Raw genomic sequence first — 25,610 nt, forward strand, 5'->3', positions numbered from 1 at the left:
AATTATTATTTTTTGTTTCATTGTGGTCTCTTGTAACTGTGGGAACATTTGTTTTAATAAACATAATGTTTGAAATTATTATTCGTGGAACGTGTGTCCCGCAACATGCACGTTCTGGTAGCATCACCTTTTTAGCATGGTCGAAGAAGAAGAACGCAGTAAATCACATGACACTATGGACTTGACGCATCGTTAAACAGTTTACCAAAAGAATGGCTAGAGCAAAGGTATGTCCTCTCTTCTATTTTTCATATTTCTATGACGTAGTTAGCCAAGTCTGTTGTTCACACGAGCAGAGTAAGATTAAAAAAATAATCTTGATTTATTTCCATAAATAAATTTGCCCTCTTGGTCAGCAGTAACAGCTAGCTAAACATCTTCTAGTCCTGAGAGAAAGCTAACATTTGTCCGGATTTGCAACACTGTTGATGTGACATGTGACTACATTAACAGGGCTGCACTCTCCAGATTACTCAGACTTTATCAATGATAATTTTGTATTATTATTTTTTTATTAGTAGTAGTAGTAGTATTTATATATGTAGCAGAAAATCTGAAAAGTGAAGATTTGTTTTTCAAGAATTTTCAAGGCCAACTGTCCTCCAATTCTGTAGTGACCCACTTACACAACTTAAGTGTTTTTATTTGTTGTATTTAGTTTTTTTTTTTTTTTGTCAGATTAGACAGAGAATTTTTGAACACCAGTAGCTGTTAGTTTTTAAGACAGATCAGTTTTTGACAAAAAGTCAAACGATTTTCTTGAATAAGTCCATGTGTAGGGGATATGTTGCCATTGTTAATGCTCTCTGGTTCATGTTACCCCATGTCCCTGGCTGTGCCTGTTTTCCCCCAAATAAGAGCTTGTAAAAAAAAAAATCTAAATATCCTTCCACTCTTTGCATCTATTTTATGTTACCTTGTCATCCACAGAGGTCGAAAAAAGTAACAATTTAAACAGTTTGAATCAGAAGGAAACACCACATGTTGCAATCACCGGATCCTTTTATTATGACAATGAGGATTGTGAACGTCATGATGTCAAAACAATCCATCAATTTCCAGTCGTATGAACTGGTATAACTTTGTCTTTCTTTCTCATCTCCTAAATCATTTGTCCCTAATCTCCAAAACCACTCCAAGGTCATTTGGATCACAGGGTGTCATCCGTTTGGAGCCATCAAACCATGTTTCACTTGAAGATTCGGTTAGATTCTGGTTCACCTGAGAATACATCATTGGGTATTAGTGTCCAGCTGGCATTTTGAACAGCCCGCACCCCCCCCCCCCCCAACAGGGCTCCTTCACTTTGCTTATGACAAATTGTAGAAAAAGTGACCAATGAGAGCATTTCTCGTACAGGTACCTAAACGATCCACTCCATTGAGATTAAGCCCCCGCCAAAGTCTTCACGGCGTTTCCTCAAGGCTCTGCGTCTTCTGCTTTGACCCTGGCTGCAGGTCTGCTTGGACAGGGCAAAAGAAAATGCTGCATATTCTGTCTGTCTCTCAGAGCAGCGGGCAGACCAGAGTGTAGTGCTCGCAACTCACCGGGGCACACTGCTGCTGCGCGCACAAGTTCACATTGCAGTGCAGGTAGAAGCTCGGGCTGTCTACAAACTGGAACATTCGGAACGAGAAGTAATTGCCCTTCCCCAGTCCGTTGCCCACAATCTCCACCGTGCCGTCTTCCAGGTTCGGACACCTGCTCAGAAACAAGAAAAGACGTCTGACGAGGTGTTGGCAAGGCAGCCTGCCTTGATGCGGAGCCGGTGGATGGTCACCCGTCAACGATGAGGTCGTATTTCAAAGTGTCGTTGGGTGTAGGTTGTTGTGTCACCCAGCAGGACTCGGTCACTATTTTGACCAGGTCGCCGTCCAGCCCGTCTGTGCTCAGCTCGATCCAAATCTGCTGATTGAGCTCCAACTCTGTGTCCGACTCCAGCAGTTGCGTGCGCCCACTGTCTGTGTAGGCTTGCATGAGCAGAGTGTAGTTCTGCGTCTGCGATATCAGTTGACGCACCACGAAGCTGTGAAACACACAGCAGGTAGTCAGCAGGTGTTTGACTGTCATCTGGTCCAAGCTGCAACCCGATGCTCCATTTACCCGCTTCTGACCAGTAGGGTCAAGGTTTTCGTTTCCGGCTGCCTGTACACGCACGTGAAGTCCACCTCCAACATGTTGTGGCGCGTGATAATGGAGTTGCTTGGAGGTTGGCCCAAGGCAATGCTGTTCTTTAAAACCACAAAGCTGTCGTTCCCCTGTCAAAAGCAGAAAGGGTTGTCGTCTGTGTACAGTAAATGTACCCTTTGAGAATAACGTCCATGTGACTAATCTTTATCAGCAAAAGGCTGTTGTCCTGCTCATGAATTATTGTAATATTCTCTGGTGCCTCTCCCGGTCAGTCAGCCTCTGGATCCCGTTGACTGTGTTCAGCTACCCTCTGTCCCTCCACTCTCTCCCCGTCCTAGCAAAGGCAGACCATCCCCCAACAGAGCCCGGATTCCGTTTCAGCTTTCTCGCATATAGGAAGTTTTAGCTTGCCTCCGTTGCCAAGTGTTTGCCCGCGTGAGGTTCAGCTGCTTTTCTTTCATGGATAACGAGTGTGTTGCTTGACCTGCACAGTTTGTAATTTCGCTTATGAATTGAAATGAACTTGGCTTGAATTGGCTGTTTGAAAACCCCTTTATTTGTACTTAGTACTTATTACAGAGTTTGATAACTGCACAGTGCACACTGTCTGACGTTAGCAAACTGCAAATCAAGCGCAGCACCTGGCTGAAAACGGCTCGCCTGTAAACTGAGTTTAGGGACAGTCTCTTGAGGTGTGCGGATTTAACTGTAATTTCAAAGTGGCGCGATTGCGTCTGTGGTTTCTGACCAATACCGCATGTAGTTTATTAGAATTCGTCCATAGTTTTCATTGAAGTGTGAGCCAAACTCTGGTTCTGTCCCGACTCCACCAACTGAATTGCTCTCTGCCCAGTGCATCTTATCCTATATGCTTAGAAAGGGCAGGTTTGCAGACTTGTTGCCTCTACTGTCCGGTCAGCTCAGCAGCACAGTTGTTTCAGGCCGTTTCCAGGTATGGAGGGTACTATTTCAAAAACAGAGCCAATCTCTTGGGCTTCTGGAGGCTTTAAAAGCAGGTGCTGGTGCACGGGCGACTCAGAGCTTCCGATTGTCTGGTCCTCTCTCAAGCTCCGCAAATCTGGATTCCGATACGTGGCAGCTGTCAATAAAGTTGTCTTTGTTCACCACGGTTGTATCAACCCAAAGTAACCTCATTGCCTTTTGCCCTGCCGGCAACCCCGATGAACCACACGTCTTTTCCGACGGCGTACCCGTGTCACATTCACATCTTCTCCACCAAGTGTTGGCGACCCACCTGAGTTTCCGTCCCACATGTGTTGCTCGAGTCAAAGCTGAAGGTCACCAAATGGGTCTCACTGTCCCTTTGACCTGTGCAGGTCTCATTTTTGAGATGCAACGCGGTGTAGTCGATGCCATTTTCCTCCAGCAGGCAGCCAATCAGGGAGATGGATCCCCTGCCCTCTTGGCAGGTGGGGGGGTCACCTGAACAAACGAGTGTGTCAGCCAATGCAGGTAACAGAGGGGGCCAGTAGTTTGTTGTTACCCAAAGTGTTTTTCAACTTGTACTCAGAGGCAAATATGGCCCGGCAGAGGCAGGTGGTTGTTTTGAACAGGGACTCTCCGCAGAACTCGTTTGCGTTGCAATTGTGGTTCTGACAGTAGGCCTGATTGCCAGAAGCTGTGGACAGACGCACAAGTTTCCATGAAAATTCGATTTCAAGCATTTTCAAGTGCTTAATATGGTTTTCATTTCTGTCGCGGTGAACAGTTTGCTAGCTCTTGAGCAGCATGTTTGACAACATAGCTCAAAAGAACTGCTCCGATTCCCTTTCCTGATCACGTCATGCATACTAACGGTGCCCGGAGGCCAATGAGAAAAAGGAACCGCGGCCACTAGAATGTTTGAGGGGCCGGAAAGTCAGACACACCAACCAAAAGGAGGAGATTTTTTTTCCAAATTGCTATGTGCCTTGCGATTGATGATCAGTCCAAAGCAAAACTGATTCTTAGCTTGCTTATAATGAGCTACTGATTGTTCAAGTGGGTGGGGTATGAGGCCAGACTAGCCTCTAGGAAGGGGTGGATGCACGTTTCGTGTGCCCGCGTGCGCATGTGTCACCCTTACGGCAGCCGACGGAAGCCCTCCAGTCTCCCAGGTCGATGTCGTACTGCTGCATGCAGACTTGGGCGTACGCCTCGAAGAACTGGCACTTGAGATTGTCCACAATGGGGTAGTCACTCAACGTGGACTCGCACGATCGGATGTGCGGTTCGACCGGAACTTTGGAGTGGCAAGCGGCAAAAGGCGCCGACTCGAGCAGGGAGCAGCTGCGCATGCACACAGAGATGGTGAGGGTTGCCACGGTGATAGAAGCGCAACATAAAATGATCGGAATGAGTGCTCTTACTGTTGGACTCCCTCCGTCGAGTTGATTCCTAACAAGTTACCCGTTCGGGGCATTATTTCACATCTGGGGGCAACAAAGAGCAAGTACATTAGCACCGGGGAAGAATGATTTACAACTGGAGTCATCAAATCAGAATTAGTCCACTTTATCAGACCGCTTAATTCAGGGGCGGAGCCAGAACGTGGCTGATGGATGGGCCTGGAAAAATCAGGGTGGGCCTGAATATTTTTCTCACTTCGCACAATCCTCCAGTCCCGACACATTGTATATTCAAATACATTGACAAACCGAATAATATGACGTTCAGATCTTCCTTAGACAAGCACAATTATGCCATTCTTAATATTCAATAAAAATTAAAAAAAACACACAAATAATTTCATAATTTACCAAAAATGTAAAAGTAGACCTTTTTTCATGAATCTCACTGGTTGGGTGGGCAGTCTGTCAATCTGGGTGGGCCTGTGCACACCCCGGCCCACCCATGGCTGCGCCCCTGCCGCTTATGTTAAAACACTCAAGAAATTGGTCTCTAGTAGTTGGCGCCCCTCAAGAACTATGACCAAAATATACATTGAAAGGGGGAGTGTCCAAACTACAGCCTGCAGACCATTTGTGCCACGCCGTCTATTTTCTTAGGCGCCTGCAGTGTAGAGTAAGAATAATACTTGGCAGGTCCCACAACACTGTTTGAAAAATAGCTTCCTACATATTATTTGCTTTGGTTCTTGATGAGTGACTGCGGCGTGTCAGTCTAAGCGTACCGTTTGAGGGATTATAATATTAATAAGTCAAATAATCAAAAATATTTTTATATTAATAAGTAAAATCTTTTTTTTTTTTTTTTTTTAAAGAAAGAAAGACAGACATTTTTTCTAGTGTGATTGCAATGGATCAGTTGATCAAAATAACTAATCATATATGAACAATTTGCTCGATAGATTGGGCTGAGCGTGTTTGATAAATGAAAGTTGAACAGTTTCAACGTGGCCGGCCCTCGCATCTTTTCGTTTTTCTGTCTTGCTGCCTGCCGAGGGATCATTTTGTGGAATTAGGCAGAGATGGGAAATCCAGGTCCAGAAAGTCAGAACCCTGCCACGGTTCAGCCACCGGGTGCATCTACTCTAGCGGCAGGTAAAGGATCTCAGTTGATCAGAAGCACCTGTGGCTCAAGCCAAACTGCGGCAGGCTTCCGACTTTCTGGACCGGGATTTGACACCTCGGGATTTAGGACAACAAGAACAAATGTGCAAAGTAGAGAGAGTCATTAAGCATGATAAAGTCTCCAGTAGTGCGATAATACTCATCAACAACAATCGTGCGAGGGGCAAGAACCCATTGGAATGTCGACTTGTTTTGATGCGCAACATCTCGGGAGCGGCGCCTACCCCGGGGTGCTTCGGCTATCCGAGACGGGGGTTGGAGAATACGTGCTATCGCTTGGGTTTCCACATAAGCCCTGCAGAGTCGCTCCGTCGGGTACTGAGAGGAAGAAGCACAATGCAATCAGTCAATTGCACGCTCGATGTCATCATTTCTGATGGTATTGTCCTCAGCCACCTGTGATGTGCGCAGTGGAGCCGTCGAAGAAGATGGAAATGTCGACATCCGAAATGGCTCCGGTCAAAATCTCCAGAGTGACTCCGGCCTCGTTGCTGGACAGAAGCACTCCGTGGACCTCGGTGGCTGCAGTGCCAAGTGTTTGTATTTCGCCGTTTACCTGCGTGGTCAAGAAAACGCAGCGTGCGGTCAGTCATGAGCAGGGCTGAACGATTTATCGTTTTTGCGATTTCGAGATCGCCAAAGATGGGATTGCTTTAAAGGGCACTTATCCCCCTCGCTCACCATTAGTGGCGTGCTACTGTGGGCAGGTCCAGTGCCGAACCGGTTAAAAAAAAGCGTTGTCCTACTACCCGCTGACGCCCGTACTCCCGGAAGTCATTTCGTTCGCGGCTGCTTGAATGCTAAGCAAGCTTGCCCTGTAGCAGCACGGTCTTTATTTATACTATATGATGTAAGTCCGTGCAAAGCAGCAACGAGCTGCGCATTCTCTCCTCCGTTGTGACAAATAAACGACCCGGCTAACAAGTAGCGTTTTCACCGCGGAGGCGAACGAGGGTTCGCTAAGTGCGCTAGTCGCTCAAGTGAAATGCAGAGTCGAGAATAGCAAAATAAGCGCCGAGGCGTACAGTGGATTGCTTTTTTACCGAAGCCTGACGAGAACCGTGTAAGGGTGGAGATCCAGAGCAGTTATGAGCAAAAATGTTGTATTACAATCAGCACGTATCTAGACAAAAAATAAGTCGAGGGCTACATTAGCCATTTCGCACACGTTCTACCACCGGCCGGAACTCGTCAACGGCATAAATAACCCAATCACAAATATTCTCGTTGTGATTTTTACACTCACCGTTACTGTTAGGAGCAAAAGATTTAAATGATACCGTGATATGTGATATCGTTCGAGCCATACCGCTAAGCCCCCAGTCTCTGTTTGAAGCAGTTAAGTCTCGAGCCAAAATATGGGGGAAATATTGCCTTATGTATAAAAGAACATGTACATTGGCACAAAACGTAAAAGATTTTGTGGTTAAAAAATGATTTTTATAGGCACAATTGCACATAAACGCATATTTGTACTTGACGGCAAATAGTAGAGAAATACTTGAACCATTTTTAAAAACTTGAAAAAGGACTGAAAAAAACCTCAATAGTGTCCTTGCATTATTAGAGTAATAGCTTTGAATGTTTTTCATGGTATAATGGCATTTTGTGTCATGTTTGTAAATGTTACTGTACATTGTGACTATTGTACTGAAGCTTGATTTCAAGAAAATCGCCAATTAAATCGAAATCGCAATATCAGTCAGAAAAATCGCAATGCAATTTTTTCCTAAAATCATTCAGCCCTAGTCATGAGGCAGGCCATGCCCGCCCAAGTGACCGAATGTGCTCCCGTGCCTCCTGCAGCTCAGCCTTTTCATGCCAAACTGTGCATGTGTGAAGCCACGTCTTCATCGTTCTATTCAAGTCAACAACTAAAACCAAGAAAAAGTCATTGGCTTATGTTCACGTTCGGGGAAATAGTGTGTGTTCATTTGTCAGGTGTGACCCGTGAACTGAACTGACTTGATGTCTCTGTCATGACATCGAAACAAGTGTTGTACGCGACGGCCAAACCGCTGCTTCTTCAAGAGGCCTCCTTGGCAGCGTAGTAACAGTGTAGCCTTGACGCGGCACTGTTGGCAGTTCAGCGACCCAAAGGAGCTCTCGGGAAGTCTTTGTCACTGGACTGCCAGGCCCGGAAAGACGTGTCGGACCACGAGCAACGCCTCACGCATGTCACGACATGTGAAACGGACTCATGAATATACATCGGATATTTCTTAAACAGCAGTATGCGAGCGCCCCCGTCTGGACGCAATGCCCCCCGGCCGGTTCGGTGCGCCCTATGGCCGACCGACTCTTTCCACGTCGACTTGAACCTCACGGAGACGGGTTATCAACCGCAGCTTAGTGGTCATCTTCTTACCTGAACTCTCCCGCTTGTTTCAAGGGAAATCGTAACGTCGGACGGCAATATCAGATCCAGACGGTCCAAGAAAGTCCTGATCTGACTGCGGCGATCTTGAAAAGCCGCCAGCAGTGCAAAGCTGCCACCTGTGACGGGCTCAAGCAGGCTGTACATGCAGCGGTCCGTGATTTTAGACACTTGGCCGAAGAACCGGATTACTTGGCCTGCGGTCGCCGTACACACGCGGTACATGGGCTGGCACCTAAATGAGAGGGAAGTGAGTCAGTATCCTTTACTAATGATGTCAAGTCAGTGGTCTGCATACAGCGCCAATTCACCCAACACAAGTTGTCCCCTAACACTTTCCACGTTTAGCAGGTCAAGAAACACCTCGTAAGTGAAAGAAAAGCAAACCAGGCCCACGCGGACAATAACTCGGTAACTTGGATGAAAGTACCAACGGAAGCCAGGCTCCGCGATGTGACCGGTGGGAAAAACAACGGCGAGTGTCCAGAATGAGCGAAAGCAGGAACGGGGGCTTGAGAGAGAACAGAACAGCGGGCACGACGAGACAGCCAAATGATTTACGTGTCATCGGCGGCACAAGTCTCCTTGGATCCACAATTTGGTTCTTCAATGACTTGACCCTGAGCGCCGCACGAGCGGCTGATGCAATTTTCGGAGCTAATGACGTCCGAATCCGGAAAGACCACCTGTCCTGCGCATCCAAAGAGATGGCTCGGTGTTATGTATCATACGCGTTAGCGTGACACGCTGCCCAAAGCTTTCTTACGTACCCCCGAGCCTGCAGCCGCTGATGTCCAAGTACTTTGCATCCTCGCCGTCGGCCTTGGGGAAGTTGGCGTCAAAACCGGCGATGCTGCCAAGTGACTGAACGTGCTGCGTGAAGAGGACATGCACCATCTTACGATTCCCTCCCTTGCAAGACTCGTAAAAGGCGTCGGCCACCGGGCGGCCGTTCGGATGCCAGGCAAACTTACAACAGTTGGTTCCTGGTAGGATTCCAGATGCACACCCAAGACCGTTTGGGATTCAAAGCTCAAAAACGAAACGTCCATCTAGCATATGGAAAGACGAGCCATATAAAGCGCTTGCCGGGTAGCATTCAACGTTTGCACATCCGGGCTCGAATGACTCACAACCAGTTGGCTGTCCGCGGACAAGCTGACTTTCAGAAAGCAGGTCAGGGCGCCGGCGAGCTCAGGCAGTTGTGCCTCGACCGATGCTTCAAGTTCACTGGTGACAACCCCAAACTCCGCCACGTGAGTCAACTCATTTGCACCAGAGATTTGGATGCATTCGGGGAGGTTCGGGTCAGTTGCCGTGAAGCAGAATTGAGTGTAGTCATTGCTCTGGCTTATCTGTAACGATCCAAAACATCGTCAGCATAGTGAAGAATTTCAAGGTAGAATTCTTTGAAATGTTTCCCCCCTTTTTTCCCCCTAGCGTGCAGAGCAATAGCCGGCCGACCACATTGCTACTCACGTCTAAACTTGTTTGCGGCACCCCAAAAATGCTCAAGGGGCAGTCGGTCAGACTGACGGACTGCGCGTTTGTCTGGGCTAAGTGGCTGCATGCAGCTGTTGCACAAAGAGGAGGAAAACGAGTCAGTGCGTATGCAGGTTGCACTTTTTGGTCCATGCGGCAAAAGCGCGCAAGCAGAAAGTTGCGTTGTGAAAGTTGGCTCACCTGCCAGCAGGAGAAGCAGCACCTTGGCCTTCATGGCTGAAACATTAACATAACAGTTAGCACATCGTCACAATGAGGCTCATCGTTCATCACTGCACGTTGAAACAAATCTCTTTGACTTTGTCTTATTCTCATCGGGAAAAAAAATACAGAAAGTTTCCCCTCTTCCGGCTAGCCAGGCAGCATCGTGCATCACAGACGGGTTTCTTTTGAAATCACAATCTTGTTGGTATAAATGAATACGCCGATGTTGAATTGTAAGGTACGGAGGAATTGCCACGGCTGCAAGATGCTGAAGGACAGCATCTTTTCCGCGCACATCGTCGGCTGCCCTCGGGCCACTCGATGCATCTTGTAGAAATGGACAGAATGAAGAAACGAATTTCTTTCAACGTGTTTTAGTTGCCGCCGAGCTCTCGACTTACCGCGTGCGGGAGGATGGAGAGCGGTGAGGAAAGGATGCAAGTCTCTTCCGATGTCTGCTCAGTGTTTCCGACCATCTGCTTATATGCACCCGTTCCAACTGCACGCCCCCCAAGGTTGCAGGCAACTGGACACATTCTTAGAATATTCCAACCTCCCAAACTGGCTTTGCAAAAAAATGATAATTGACCCCACAAAAAATCTCATCCGTGGTGAGAAAAGGGTGTTTAGTGTCAGTCTCTTCATTCAAGTCATACATAATGATGGGTGGGTTAAGAAAGATAGAAAGAAAGAAAGAAAGAAAGGTTCGGAACGGATGGACTTTTTTCACCGAAAACATTCCTTTGCGTCTGTAACCGCCTTTGATGTTCTGCTCATGATCTTGATGTGTGATCCAAAATCTCCCACAAGTAGCTTGATCTTTCTTTTTCCCCCCGATCTACCTTGTACATTGTGTATCAGATCCCGATGTAAATAAAAGCTCTCGTCTCATACGTCTTTTGGCGACAAAAGCCAAGTATGCAAATATGTCGCCAGCAGAGATAAAGGAATTGGCTGTAGCGATACTGGAGGCGACGTCGAATGTTGAACGGAACGTTGCAAAATAGTTTGCTAATCAACCCAGAGGGGCATGGGGCCACTTTTGAACAGGTTTCTGACCACAAGCCACAAGCGACAGGCCTTAATTATAGTGGCCGTACCGTACGGCTTTTTCAACACTTTTTTCTAAATCCGTTCAAATGTCAGTAATCTTACCCGAGGCAAAATGTTGTGAAAATGAGCAGTGGGCGTTCATCGCCCCCAAAAAGTTGAGCATCCAGTTTGATGCCGGTACTGATCCGACCACATTGAACCGCAGAGATGCCGTAAAGGTGCTTTTTCTTGGCCGTACTCGTCTGGAGCTCATCTGCTTTTGTGAAAGCCGTCTTAAAATGACAAAATGAACATCCATTCATTCATTTTCGTACTGATTAAGACACTGTTTACACCCGAGTCAGACAAAAGGCAAGGTGAGGCTACTTGATTTATAAAGTGCATTTCCTACACAAGATAACTTTTTACAAACCAAAGAGTTAAAGACATTTAAAAGCAAGGTAGAGAAATGAAACAAAAATTAAACATGATTTTAATATTCAACTCTCTCTCTCTCGATATATATCGATATCTATATCGATATCTATATCGATATCTATATCGATATCTATATCGATATATATATATATATATATATATAGATATATATATGATCATATTCTTTGGGAGCTCCTACTAGTATTTTGGTCATGCCGCCTTCCGATTGAGTGCAACTGGGTTCATCTGCCACACCTGGTGACAATCAGACATGTAAATTGAAGAGAAACAAGGAGGGGCTTTCCTTCTCACTTGCTTGAATGTCTGCAGGCAGTCAACATCATCAGGGGCAATCGGTCTGAGGAGCTTGCGGTTGTTTTCACCTAACTTCCACGTTGCACTCATTGGCCTTCCCACGTTTGTAGTGGAGTTTAGTTTTATTTGATTTGAGGTTCATTTCTTTTCTTCTTTTGTCATTTTGATGGTGGTAGTTGGTTGTCCAGGTGAATTTTGTACTCTGGAGTGCCAGCTTCCATTCGGAAAATATTCGCACCCCATTTATTAGGAAGTGTAGTGCTGTTGATTTGTTGATTTGTTTGGTTGTAACTATTTCTCAAAAACTCTGTGTAATACATTCTTCTATTATTATTATGGCCCAAATAATAATCCCAAATGTAAATCATGAATAGTGAACGCACTGATTCGCGGGTTCAAAAAAACAACAACAAGAACTACTAAACCACGAAAACGTGCAAAAAAGCCTAACGACACGGCCAAAAGTACAATTCTAAAAAACAAATTTGGGGCTCGCTAACATACTGTCTACTGTCCTCGGCACAGACTCGTGTTTTTGCCAAGGAGCAAATGTCTGTGCTGTTCACTTTCCAACTTGGCGTTTGAGGCATTTTACACCCAAGGTTCTCCAGCTTCCAATCTGCATCCATGCAGAGCTTGCTTTCCGAGTTCCGACCATCAGCAATGTTTATCCCTGTGTGGCCATCAGAGAAAATTGCTGCTCAAAGACATTTGCGCTGAAATCTGCAGGGATGTCATACACGCCGAGGCATCTACAGTGTGCGGCTCGAACACACAACCATCGTGGAGGCAAAGCGCTCGGGCGAGGAGGACACAACCTCAGCGCACCGATCAGAGTATCCAAATGATCATCCAAATTCAATGAACGCTCCGGCCCTGCTAGGGGCACAGATTAACACTGAGCTTTGAAGACCAAGATCGAGAGGTCCGATTTGCGATGGCCAAGGATCAACAGTGTAGAAAGTGGTAAAAGGTTGGCGGAAATGAATCGGAATGAAATGAAGGGAACCGAGCCGATAATTAGCTGCCACCTCTTTCGGTTGTTGTTTTTTTTCTTTTCTTTTGGGAGGTTAGCGTAACCCCCGCGTTAGTAAGTTAAATGCATGCTCTATGGGGTGCCGATGGAACAATCTAGCGCCTTCCATGTCACTCCCCGGATATACTCCTCTTCGGATCTGGCTGGTTTTAGGTCTTTATCTTGCTGCGTGATGATGATGATGATGATGACGATGACGATACATCTCCCAACAAATGAAGTTGCATCCTGCATTTATCTGATACAGCGATCCAGATATAAAAGCCAGGGAATAAAAGCTCCCTTTTCTCACATAGATCTTTTGGTGTCAAAATGTGCTCAGTTTGAAGTCAATTTCCAAAAAGAATTGGCCGCACTCAATCAGTCAATATTGGAAAGGTGGGCATGAAACTAAATGAAGTGAAATAACTCAAAAGACTTGTTATTAACCCAGAAGGGATGGGCCAGGTTTGCGACCAAAAAGAAAAAGAAACCGGTTTGAAGTATAGTGACGCTACTGCATTTTTAACAGTTATTGTAAAACTGGAAAAGTGGCACCAATGTTGCCGGCGGCTGTATATTGTGACAAATGAGCAGGAAGTGGCGATCTGCCCAAAAACGTCGATCATCCAGTTTGAGCTACTGACCCGACCGACCGCATTGAACTGCAGATATGCTGCAGAAGCGCTTTTAAGTCGGTGCGCTCTTCTCACGTTTCTGTGAGTGGGAAAGCGTTCGGGTACCATCGACACAAACGCAGTCAAAATAACCTGCTTTGAGTAAGGCTTCTCTTAACTATTATCGTCCCCCAGAATTGAGCAACTATTTGTTGCATCCAGAAAGTAAAAAGCCTGCCACACCTTGGCTTTAGCCACAGACTTTGCGCTTGGCTTCTATTCAACCGGCAGGTAAATGAACTCAGTCGAGTAGAAGCTGCTGTGGCTCAAGACAAACTGCGGAGGGTTTTCACTTTCAGGGCCCGAATTTCCATTCTCTGCCCGCGGTGCGCTTGAAGGCATGTCGAGAAAGGTCATCTGGTGGAATGGGCCTTTGAGCGTCATGGTGCTGTTCCGCCGGTTACCGCTAGATGGCAACGTTTAACAAACGTTTACGTCTGGCTTGACAAGATTTGATTCAAATTGGTTTCAGCAATTGTCTCGACTGATTTGGGCTTGTTTCACCAGCTATCTGGGGGTTTTTTTTACTTCTTTTAAAAAAAAAAAAAAATCATGCTTTTTATTAACTTCGAACCTTTCACCAGCTATCTGCTTTGAATGTTGTCGTGTACAGTATTGATGTCGGTTGCGTCGTGACGTGATGGCGTAAGAGCCGGAGAGGGAAGGGACGGGAATGGAATGGAATCTTGTTTACGCTGAATAGTAAACAAATTATTACTTTGTTTGAATCCAAAGAAAAAAAGCTGTGTACTATGTTTAATTTATTTGTTCTGTTGGGAAAATTCCACATCCATAAATGTACATTTCTGAATTCCACCCCGTTATTGAAATGATTTTTGATTGACGTAGCTAATTATTTTAAGTCTCCTGATTCAACAAATAATAAATGTAAATGAATAATTACCATACACGCAGAAATGTTTAAAGAGTAACTCACGGATATCCCTGTTTTGAAAGGTGAATTTATTTTATCGTCATTCTTATTTGTTTTAATGTAATATTGTATTTTTGATAGTATTGTATATGTATGCACATATGTTAATTGGAATACCTGATTACTATGTTGTACTTTGTTCTATATTTGTTAAATAAAAAATAATAACAAAAAAAAGAATGGAATCTTGTTGAGTGGCGGCTATTCAAAAAGCTGTTGTTTAATAAAGCAAGAGAAAGACAATGCTTTACGTCTTGATTCAATTCAGAGTGCCCAACCTAATTGAGGATTAAGGGAGGCACACAACAAACGGGAGTGAGCACATCACAGTAGTCGATAAAGTGCACGCGACATTTTCACACAGCTTCAGTTCACGTGCAAAGTCCAAATATTACCAACGCATGCGCGCCACAAGGTGATGTGAGTGAGCCAAATGCGTAAATGTGAGACAAAAGCTGTTGCGCTTGTTTGCTATGGAAATTCTGTTGAGTTTTTTTATTATTATTATTATCGTTTCGTTTACGTTCGTCACGTTTCTGTAATAATAATACTTGAAGAAAGCAAAGGTGCCAAAAGTAGTCACAGTCTTTACTTAGGTTAAAACAAATTTGATTTGTGTAAATAGAGAGACAAAGCAGAATTACTGATCAGTTTCTTTTCTTAAATAAATATTTCTTTCTTAAATGTAGATTATGAAATGTGCAAGAGTAAGAATGTTTACTTTCATTCATATCAAGTTTTGATAGCTTGTCACAAAGGAGGGAAAAAAGCAAACAAAATAGTTTGACTTTTTTTTCAACTTGTGTGTGTACTAAAACGAAAAAAAAACCCCACGTTAAATGTCTCAATCTGGATTTTTTTTCCCAACCAATATCTAGCGAGCGTTGGTTTGACTGATACAAACATAACAGCGTGTTCCCAACAGCTTCACGGAAATATTGCCTTGGATTGGGAATATCTTGCTTCCTTGAATTTGTTGAATTTGACAGCGTTTTGTGAGCCAAAATCCCAGTCAATCAATCAAAATCTTTATCACAGGTGACTTTACCGCTCTCTTGTCATGTCTTTTTCTACATCTTGTTGACAAAACTAACTAGCTTATTTTATAGCCAAGCGGAATAGAAAGTAATGGAAGGTGAAGATAAAGGATTCTTCGGGAAAATAATGAATACTCAAGTTCAGATTCCTGACAAATCTCCTCGAGCACAGTAACTTGTGCTTGCTGACTTTGATCCAGTGGCAGAGAGCGATGAAGCTGTTGAGGGCCACGATGCCGCTGCCGCCGCCCCCCCCCATCCCCCAGCCCCCCCATCCCCGAAGCCCCCCCCACCCCCCACACACACTTGACTGGGCAGCCTGCCTCTTTTTGCCTCCTCTCGGCAGCTGAAGCTGCAGCAGTTGCACAGTTGTCGTTGCTTGTGTTCGCATCTCGTGGGCGAGCCAAAGTTTGCCGTCAGCTCGGACACACGCGCAAGTCGCCCAATGGACGCGCAAGCCAGCAAGGGGGCATCATGAAAAGTAAGTCGTTGTTAATGCATACAAACAAAATCTCTACTTGCGCGTTTGTATACTAGTAAGTCAATTACCATGAAGAATTCATCTTCAGGGTGTCCGCAGATTCTCTTTACAATGGAGCTGCCATTTGACAATATGGGAACTCTTGGTGCATGTAGAAGCTAATTGAAAAAATAACGGAAAAAGACATCAACATCTACACCATGTTTTGTGATAGTTTCCACAGACGTGACTACTTTGTTTGGGGGAGGGGGAGGGGGGGGCGTGTAATACAGTTGTCAAACTGCAACGAGGCTTTAAAGAACTGCCTAATTTCATGATTATCTGAATTGAGATCATGATAATATGAGTTGAGATCACGCTGGTCTTCATGAGCCATTCCAGCATCACGTGTTCAGCTCCCAATGAACACTTTTGCGTGCTGTTTTTTTCCTGTGACAAGTGCTCTTTGGATGGGTGGAGCTAGCGTGTCTTTCTCATGTCTGGCTTCTTCTCATGAGATATTTCGTATTCATCATTACAGTAAAAGTTGACTACTTCTTCACTTGTTTGCCGCTTGTAATGTATTATTAGAAGTGGTCGTGCTGTTTTGGGTACACTGAATGAGGTAACTGTGGGGGGAAAAAAAAGTTTTCTAAGACAATCAGAAGAGTCCACGTGTGGTCCTTTCACTGTTTTCAGCCGATGGGAGTTTTGAGATCCGTTGGACGTTGATTTTGAAGTTGAGGCCCAGTGCAAACAGCCGTCTGCATCTCCTCATAAATGCTTGTGCAGGCTCAAGACGTCAGCTGTCTTGCGGCTGTCTGATTTGAGCGCTTCCCTGTCATATCCAACAGCCTATAAAGTAGGCAGAATAAGAAGCCAAATAGTCAAGCCTACCTTTGCCTTGGGCCAACTGCGATTCCGAGCACTGCGGATGTTTGTGGTGGCTGTCATGATCATCATCATCATCATCATCATCATCATCAGCATCAGCATCATCATCGTCATCATCGTATTTCATTCATAAATATGACAACAGCGCGCATCAGAGTCTTTCTTCTTCTTCTTCTTCTTATGATCATCTTGACAACATTTTCAAAACCATCCCGCCGGCCCGGGCGCAAATCAAAAGCTCTTTGAGTCACCCGCTGAAATAAGGAGCTGTTCTCCATTGACGTTCTCCAGGTTCTTTGCCAGGTGAGCCCGGCGGAGCTGGGGGCGCCGACATCCTCGGAGGCGGCCCGGAGGAGGGCGGCGTCAGAGGGCTGAGCGACCCCCCAAGCGGCCCCCCGCTGCGCAAGATGAACCTCAACGGCCGCCCGGACACTCCGCAAGCTCCGCTTCACAGCGACGCCCCGCCGAGGCCGGGAGGTGAGGCTGCGGCAAGACTCTCCGTGACGTCTACTAACAAGCCAGGCTAAACCTAGCTCCGCCCACACACACAAAGCGTGTCTCTCACGTGAGTTGCGGCAGCTCAACGTCTTTGGCACCGTTGTGACCTTTGGCTTGTCCAATGTCAACTCATTGGACTTTACAAATGCAATTGTCGAGGTTGCGAGTTTGAGTCCTGGTGCCGGCGTTTCTTTCACATTCCAAAAACACGAGGTTAGGTCCATTAAGAACTGTCCGCAGCTGCGAATAGCTCTGTCGATATGTGCCCCGCGGATTGAGTGAATTCATCTTGTTGTTTTTATTCTTCATTTATTCTTGATTGCGTTTGCGAGGATCTGAGTGGCAAATGTGTTTTCTTTTTCTGCTATTGGTTCAATAGAAGCGCAGTGGCGAAGTGGGTCCGGGCTCCTTTTGGGGTCTAACGTCAAGCCTTTTGTGCCTGTGTTCTGTGGCAGGTGGGACGATCCCTGTCTACTGCGTTGTGGAATATGCCGACATGGCGAGTGGCGGCGAGCGGCGCGGTCACCGCCACGCCGACTTTGCGCTGATCCGGAAAGACGTCCTCTTCACGCAACTGGTGGAGGCGGCGCTGATGTCGTTGGGCTACTCGCAGGGCTCGGCCGTCCGGGCCCGAGGTGTGTGTATGCCCGTCGTCGACTTCATTGGGAACGGGAACGGGACCGCAAAAGAATTACGACGCGCGCGCCAAAGCACTCATTTGCGGCCACTTTTCTCGATCGCGGTCAAGTAGAGGTAGGGGCCGAGGCGAAGGACAACGGTCCGGGATCGTATGTTTTTCATTTGGAATTTGATTTTAGGCGGGGTTTGACCCGAAAGTCTCGGCATAGCAGGCGAGTGATGAAAACCGAATCGAAGATGCATTTGAAGTTGTTCGCCGTTTGCTTACCCGGACGTCCCAAAGTCGTTCATGAGAATGAAGCCACAAGGGACTATTTCGGGCACACGTTCTACTATTTTGGGGCCTTCGTTTTGTATCGATTCCTATTTGATGAAAAAAGCATCCCACTCGGTAGCCTTTAGTGGCATCACAACCCCGTCTCGTATTTGTCTTCGCTTGCAGAATACCAAACAGAAATGTCCCCGCTAGGCCACTTTATATGCGGGAAAACGCTTATCTAAAATGCAAATCCATCACTCCATATTTCAGCCACTATTTTGTTTGGTAATTCATGAGTCATGAATTATTAACAGCGGCAATGAATAGATTGTGGCTGTTTTCCAGATGGCTGACTCCAGCACATGAGTGCCCTGCGTGCCCGAAAATGTAGACAATAAAGACAAATGACTGTTGTTGTTGTTGTTGTTGTTTTTTTTTTTCAATAGCCCAAATGCTTTGCCTTTGCATAAATATAAAAGCATTGTGACATTCCTGGTTGTGTCCAAAAGGCATGGCATCGAAAGCAAGCGGGTAACGCCCTGCGTGCGACGCTCCTCCGCCCTAACGAAGCCGTTTCTTTCCAAATGAATATTTTCTTCTTATTTGGGGCGTCTGGCATCGACCCAAGTGTGGTCACCAACCACAATCGTACGGTCTATTTTTTCCCCCTTTTGATTCCATTTTTGCTGGCATAGCTTTGGCTCATGGAAGTGTTTTTACAAAAAGCGGGGCGGGGCGGGGCGGGGCGGCGCGGGGCGGCGCGGGGCGGCGCTTCTTCCATTCGGCTGCAATCACAGAAGTTGCTTATTCTAAGCAGGCAGGATTCCGTCCGGCACGCGGGCTTAACTGTTGCGTGTCAGAAACACTCGCCGATATAAGGTACGGAGAACTATTTGAAGCATTCTCCTCTACGGGAAGCAGACACCGCTTTGACATTTGGTTGTCTTGAGCAAATTGAGCGTTTGGCTCGCTGCAAGTCATGCAAAGAGGCCAGTTTGATAGGCGAAAGTCACATCTTGGCACATCGGCGCCAAGCCGAGGCCGCCATGACACGCCCGGTCTGTGTTTGAATGAGGCCGTCTCAACGCGGCTGGAGTCCTGAATTTGTGTTTGTGGTCACGGTTGAGCGAGGGTCACACTTGGCAGACGGCAAGTCTCACAGTCATCGTGCTTTTCGTTTGTCCGCTGTGCTCTTCATCTTTTGAAGCCTGAAAGTCTGGGTGGGTGGGTGCGTGCGTGCGTGTCTTCCAGGCATCATCACAGTGGGCCAGTGGAAGCCGCTGCCCATCCACAACCTGACAGATGCTCCAGAGGCCACGGTGGCTGACATGCTGCTGGATGTTTATCACATGGTCACGCTGCGGATCCTGCTGCACAGGTGCGCCAGTCTCGAGTGGCTCATCAAAAAAGAAAAAAAACAACACCTTTTGATTCTTATTTGTGTGTGGACTGAAAGCAACTTTGCACGCGTGCAGTTTTTCCCGGCCGGAGGAGCTGCCCTCCGAGCAGTGGACGCACGCCACAGTGAGGAGGGCCCTCCCAGAGCTGCTAAGCGAGGCCACTGCTGCGAACGCTCCGCCCGAGGCGTGCCCGCTCTCCCAGGTGGGTGGGACCAGCACACCTCGGCAAATTCACTCCGCCGTCCTAACAGCGCTCTGAGGGTGCGTGAGTTCGGGGGGGCAAAGCGCGCTCCCCTCCGATTCGTTTCCAAAGGCAGGCAATGTCGTAAGCCAAGAAGCGGCTCGAGCGGCGCTTGAGCGGTTCCCACCCGGGCCCGCCGGGGCGCATCAGGAGAATACTCAAGATGGCGTCATAATGCGATGTTTTCTTGCGTTACGATGCAATACGTTTTTCATTGTGTTATTTTGCAACAAAAGTCATGACTGCAAAATAAGGCAATGTCATTTTGGGAGGGGGAACAAAAGACTTCCACTTCCGGCTCGTAGCTTGAAGTGTCTGCGGTGGCGCTGGCGTGAGCGCGAATGACGATTTGGAGAGATTTTGATGCTCCAGAGATGTCCCGCCCGTTCATCTCTGACGCGCTGCTTTGAATGTCTTTAACAAGCAAAACCCACACAACTCTTCTGAGAAGCATACATAAAGCCAATTAGGGATTGTAATTTGCATTTTTGGAATCTCTTTGCAGTCGTATTGTATTCAACTTTGCCCGATGTTGTCTCTCTTTCTCTCCGCCCCCCCCCCCAGAGTATGATTTCTGCCATCGTCAGCGGTTCCTATTATGCCAACGTCTCCATGTCCGAATGCCAGGAGTTTGGACGCTGGTACAAACGATACAAACGCATCCAAGGTGACGGACGGCTCACGTGCGCACACTTGCTTCTGCTCTTCTGTTTCCCCCTTGAAGCCACTTTTCTTTTTCTTTTTTTTTTTCTCTGCATGTGCTCGAGCTCAAGTGTCAGCGCTCATGCGCCATACGTCGGTGACGGCTCGCGGTCGGAAGGAACAGTCACACGTGCTTCACATTAATGTCACTCGTAATGCACACGGCACAACTAAGCCATCCTAAGAGGAAACAGCAGACCCCCACCCCCCCGGCCCCCCTCACGCACACACACAACTCGCGGTGGGTACAAATTTGACGCCCTGCCAAACCTCACTCCCATTTTTATCCTCCTCATAGCCCATGCGACCCTCGGCCCAACACAAGGCTAACAAGAAACAGATTCGGTAGAGTGAGGACCAGCCAGTAAAATCCAGGAGAATTGAAAAGGACTTCCCACCAGATGCTGGCGGATCATTGATCAAACAAGAAATCAAACTGCCCCTCCCCTCCCAAAAGAATCAAAGACTCTTATGGACAGCTTAATAAAACACTCGGCAAGCACAACTTTTGGTCCGCCGCTACAATCCAATGACAGCCGGGGCAAAAGCCAGAGAAGGAATGCCACTGTCAGCGTTTCAAGTATTCATTGAAGCTTGCAGTTTGTAGTGGCGCACCGTTTCTAATCATTTGCCCCGTGAAAGTTTCAGGGTGCGGCGAGGCCGACCATTATGTCCGCAATAGAGGCGGCGGCACTCAAGAGACAACGCGGAGCCGAACCGGAGGAGGCGGAGGTTTCTCCCTCCGGTCGGAAAGGAGCTCGTCAGAGGGAGCGCCGAGCTTCCGCCTTTTTGGGGAGCAAGTTGGAGTGCGCGCAGCTTCCGTGCTTTGGACATGGCCAGGAGTGACGACGACGAGATCGAGGCCGGCGCTGGGACGGCAGAGCCAGGCCAAGACCCAGCGGAAGCTTGCCCCGACCGCAGTCGACATTATTTCCAAGCGCGCCGGAGAGCCTTCGGCAAGCTTGCCGGATGTCGTCTCGCGGGACCGGTCTGCACCTGCGCCCGCAAAGCGCGCCGGATTTGCATCTGTTATCCGGAGAGCAGAGACGGTCACTTTGGCCGGGGAGGCGTGCGGCTACTTTGCTCGACGCGCTCGCAACCTTCGGATAGCGTGACCTGAGTCGCTCGGGCCCGATCAAATCTTGCGCAAAGCAATATCCAAAGCAGGGACAACCATCACCATCCGAACACAAGGATGGAACCGTGGGTACAAATGATCACGAGCGTACGTTTTTAGGGGGGAGGCAGAATGCTCGGATAGCGGTGACTTTGGGAGCCACGATCAGGTCCAAATTTCTGTCGGCACTTCTCTGCGTGAGGATTGCACGTCGTCGGTTTCCTTCTGCATCCCACGCGCGGCGTGCATGCCGGGTTACCCGGAGAGTCCAAATTGTCCCTCGCTGTCCGAGAGGAGGAGGAGGAGGAGGAGGAGGAGAATGTCCAAGGTGCAAACGCCGGTTGGCCCCTCGCCCCCTCTCGCGCAACGTCGGCTCCACTCACTTGCGATAGAGAAAGGACGGATGAAAACTTTCGCAAAAGTGTCCTGTGACTCGACTGTGTGAGACGTCTAACGATGTGATTTGTTGCCGCTATCTTCTTCAGGCGGACATGCAGAGACACCGTGGCAGGCCCAGGACAAATCTGATGTAAATGGTACATTTTGGCTTGAGTGTGACTTTCTTTGGTTTGGAAGAGAAAAATGACATAAGAAGTGGACCACCTTTTGTGTGCACTTTTCACAGTGGAGAGCGATCGGGAGCCAGGCGTCCTTCGTGCTCTTTTGCCCCAGCAGGCTGGCCCCGCGAGCGCGAGAAGTGGCCTAAGGCACCAGCAGAACCGCAGCCTGCCGCACTCCGGCCCGGCGGCTCGTCCGGGGCAGCTCTCGCGCCATCAGCTTGCGGCGGCGCACCTCATGGACCGGCAACTGGCCGCCAACCGCCCGCTGTGCCGGCAGCCCGCGCGGCCGGACGCCGAGCGCTCGCCCGCTTCGCACGCGCGCAAGGCTCCCGCGGAGCCCTCGTATTCAGGAGGGGAGGTGTCCTCCGACATCTACCGCCGGGTTCGGGGTGAGCTCAAGAGGGCCGCTGTCTCTCAAGCCGTCTTTGCCCGGGTGGCTTTTAACCGCACTCAGGTAAGCCGAGCCGGTAGGTAAAGCCGACGAAGGTCCTCCCCCGAGCAGCGCGTCAACTAACGAGGCTTGAAAAACGGGCAGGGCTTGCTGTCCGAGATCCTGCGCAAGGAGGAGGATCCCCGCTCGGCCTCACAGTCGCTGCTGGTCAACCTCAAGGCCATGCAGGCTTTCATGGCTCTCCCAGAAGGAGAACGAGAGCGCATCTACCGGGGCGAGCGAGAGAGGAACGCTCAAAGCAGCCACGGCCACGTCTCCAATGGCAACACTCACAGACACGCGCAGGTACGCGCACTCTCACCAGGTAGACCAAAGACAAAGAATGCGGTCATTCCCCCAAAATTCCGTTTTCAGGACAACATTCTACTTTGGGCTTTGGGAAAATATTCAAGAGTTCTCAGTGCGCTACAGTGACACACATGCGCAGTTGAAAGGATTGTTGTCATATGCCATACGGCGCGACTCCTTCTTGTGACTGTGTCCGAGTCTCAGCCCTTGGATGGGGGGGGCGGGGGGGCGGGGGGCCGCTTGCCGTGCTCCAGGGCCGCTATGCTGAATGTTTTGTATGCCTCCAACACAGCTGGTTGAAATGATCAGCTCATCAGCAAGCGAAAATGATCCCGATCATTGGAATCAGGTGCGTTGGAGCGGTCAGGCTTGCAAAACATCCACGATACCGTCCGTCCCTCGGTGACGGGAGTTGCCCACCTCTGCCTCATTCACAAGCTTCAACATTTAGCTGCCGAACCCATGATCTTTTGCTGGTATCTCAAAGTATTTTACACGCGAGGGAAAGTTGTCCCCGCCGTCTCGCTTTCAAACATGCCTTTGCACATACAAAAGGTTGCGAAATCAGGCCGCTTGTCCTCAATCACATTGAAAATGCACACAACGAAACTGCTGCCCGATGATTCTTGTGAGGAAACGTGAGGGCCTTCAAACACGCATCCACGATCCAAAGCGCTCGTCCGGGCGAGGTTGGCCGGAGCCTTTCCCAGCTGTCTCGGCGCAGTAGGCGGGGTACGCCCTGAGTCGCTCGGTTGCGTGGCACCGCTCTCGCGCCGCTTTCCTCTTCATCCAGGTTAGCCAAATCCCTGCAAGGCGGGACTCCAATCAAGCCTTCCTGACTCGAGACCTGAACGGTTGTGCCTTCTGCAGTTTTACTCTCAAGCGCAAAATGTCACGATTGATCTAAGACAGCGATACTAGCACCACCGCGCCGATAACCTCCAGACCGGATTGTAGGGAATCAAAACTCGCTCCGTTGAAAAGAACCGCCTGAGACTTGGAGTCCTTGTCTGCAGACTAAAGCCGATGCGGAGACTTCCCTTAGGATGGACTCGCTTGGGAACATCACATGGAGGATCTATGAGGAGATCCAACAGGAGATGAAGAGGGCCAAGGTCTCCCAATGTCTGTTTGCCAAGGTCTCGGCCAACAAAAGCCAAGTGAGTTGTGGCCTTCCTCTTCCCTCTTAATAGCGTCGCTCATCTCGGAGCGGCGAGAAGGAAGCCGCCGAGACGATGGCGGCGTGATCACAGGGAGCGCATCGGTGCCCAAATAACAGCCGGCGCAAGAATAGGGCCAAGCCCGCCCCAGCGCCCGCGTCGTTTTCCGGAAACCTTCCGTCCTTGAGCGGGCAAATGTTGACGCGCTGTCACTGTCACCTCGGCCGGCAGGGTTGGCTGTGTGAACTCCTCCGATGGAAAGAAAGCCCGAGCCGGGGGAACCGCACGCTGTGGGAGAACCTGTGCACCATCCGCAGGTTTCTTTCCATCCCGCAGGACCGACGCGATCGAGTTTATGAGGAGGAGGCGCGGCAGCGGCGCGCCGAGAAGCCGCCCGCCGTCCCGCACGTCCCCGAGCGCCAGGTACGGGCCGCTGCCGTCCGGCGAGAGAAAATGCTTCGCGCTCGCAGGCGTCGCGCTCAGAAGCGGCTTGTCGCCTTTTTCCAGCGTTAGTCATGGAAAATGGACACGCTGGCCACATGAGCCGGCCACACGCTCGACGGGACTCGACGCTCCCCCGCCTCTCCCCACAAAAGCCCAAATACTCGCCGGTCAGGTCTTGCCTGTCATTTTTGACGGAATTGCCATTATCTCTATTCAGGTCCTTTCTATTGATGCCCGCTTCATGCGTTTGGGTGCGCAGGCCGTCGCGGTCGCGCACTCGCAAAGCGCGATCGTCGGGACTGTGAGGATTTAGGTGGCCGATGGGTTTTTTTTTTTGCTGGACAGAGTGGCAGGAGCAGCGGCGGTTGGGAGGCCCTTGACGTATTCTTTGATCTTGTTTTTTGACAGGCACCACCGCTGCCACCTCTGAGAGCCCTATCGCCTCTTCACGCGCACCCCCGGTTTCCGAGCTTACCCGTGCTTAGTGGGGCAGAAATGGGGCCTCAGCATGGAATGGGCCCCCCCGGCTTGGGAGAAGCCAAAAAGGCCCGTCCGCGAACTGGCATTTCCTTGCAGGCCTGGGGGACCTTGCAGAGCTTCATCGGCGACGTGGGGCTCTACCCTGACCAGGAGGCCATCCACACCCTGTCGGCCCAGCTGGACCTGCCCAAGCGCACCGTCGTCGAGTTCTTCCAGAACCAGCGCTACAACGTCAAGCGCCGCGATCCCAGGGAGTCGGGCCCCGACGAGGACGAGCGGGACTCGGGCCCCGACGAGGACGAGCGGCAGTGGCCCTGCGAGGCGGGACGGGACCAGGGGCGGCTTCAGCGTTTCGGCGAGGACGGGAGAGCTTCGGCGGACGCCTTTGCCGCCGAGAGGGAGACCGAAACGGATCGAGAGGGTGGAAAAGCCTCGGCGCCGCCAAGGTCGGCCTTGTCGCCGTCCGGCAGCCCGGACAGGCCAAATTCTGCGGGGCAGCAGAGATAACAACGGGGGAAGAGAACTGCGGCGCTCGCATGAGATTGGATGTCCTCCGTTGTCACGTCACGACTTTTGTCACGTCCACGTTCCAAGCAATTGTTTTGAGCCGCATTCAACACCGCCACAACAACAAAAGCTCCACACCAACTGGAGTCGCACTTGCGTACCGTAGACATTGATTGACGCCCGATTTATCGTCTCCTTGTTTTGGCGCAGCAAGTCAACTTGCTGTGAAACTCAACAGCGCAACAATACAATGGGGTATTTATTACAATCTTTAGAATATGTACTGTTGAAAATAAAGATTTACCGCCCCCCCTG

At 49.0% G+C, this 25,610-nt stretch overlaps 2 protein-coding genes across 4 annotated transcripts; one reads left to right on the forward strand and one right to left on the reverse strand.

Annotated features, from left to right (window-relative positions):
• Positions 1-168: 168 nt before the first annotated feature.
• LOC147154139 (DNA-binding protein SATB2-like) lies at positions 169-25,610 on the forward strand. 3 transcript variants are annotated; one of them, XM_086042053.1, is made up of 12 exons: positions 169-227; positions 16,841-17,026; positions 17,503-17,682; positions 19,197-19,323; positions 19,421-19,547; positions 20,151-20,253; positions 21,891-21,941; positions 22,031-22,419; positions 22,501-22,701; positions 23,721-23,864; positions 24,096-24,287; positions 24,717-25,610. In XM_086042053.1, the coding sequence occupies exons 2-12, from the start codon at positions 16,957-16,959 to the stop codon at positions 25,293-25,295; spliced, it is 2,163 nt and encodes a 720-aa protein (XP_085898179.1). In that variant the 5' UTR covers positions 169-227; positions 16,841-16,956; the 3' UTR covers positions 25,296-25,610. The 3 variants fall into 3 exon arrangements, with proteins under 3 accessions (XP_085898179.1, XP_085898178.1, XP_085898180.1); XM_086042052.1 differs by lacking the exon at positions 169-227 and adding an exon at positions 15,550-15,676; XM_086042054.1 differs by lacking the exons at positions 169-227; positions 23,721-23,864; positions 24,096-24,287 and adding an exon at positions 15,550-15,676.
• LOC147154140 (alpha-tectorin-like) lies at positions 1,065-10,170 on the reverse strand. Its single transcript, XM_086042051.1, has 19 exons — positions 10,149-10,170; positions 9,724-9,759; positions 9,520-9,614; positions 9,174-9,395; positions 9,015-9,092; positions 8,811-8,913; positions 8,602-8,731; positions 8,032-8,275; positions 6,060-6,219; positions 5,888-5,981; positions 4,500-4,562; positions 4,217-4,419; positions 3,635-3,769; positions 3,386-3,573; positions 2,104-2,258; positions 1,781-2,026; positions 1,548-1,701; positions 1,364-1,459; positions 1,065-1,221 (listed from the first exon to the last, which is right to left on the reverse strand). Exons 2-18 carry the CDS (start codon positions 9,755-9,757, stop codon positions 1,364-1,366), a joined length of 2,400 nt encoding a protein of 799 aa, XP_085898177.1. The 5' UTR covers positions 9,758-9,759; positions 10,149-10,170; the 3' UTR covers positions 1,065-1,221.

This window comes from Filicampus tigris, chromosome 1, assembly GCF_054856515.1.
Source record: "Filicampus tigris isolate MCC_2025a chromosome 1, RoL_Ftig_1.0, whole genome shotgun sequence".
Taxonomy (NCBI): domain Eukaryota; kingdom Metazoa; phylum Chordata; class Actinopteri; order Syngnathiformes; family Syngnathidae; genus Filicampus; species Filicampus tigris.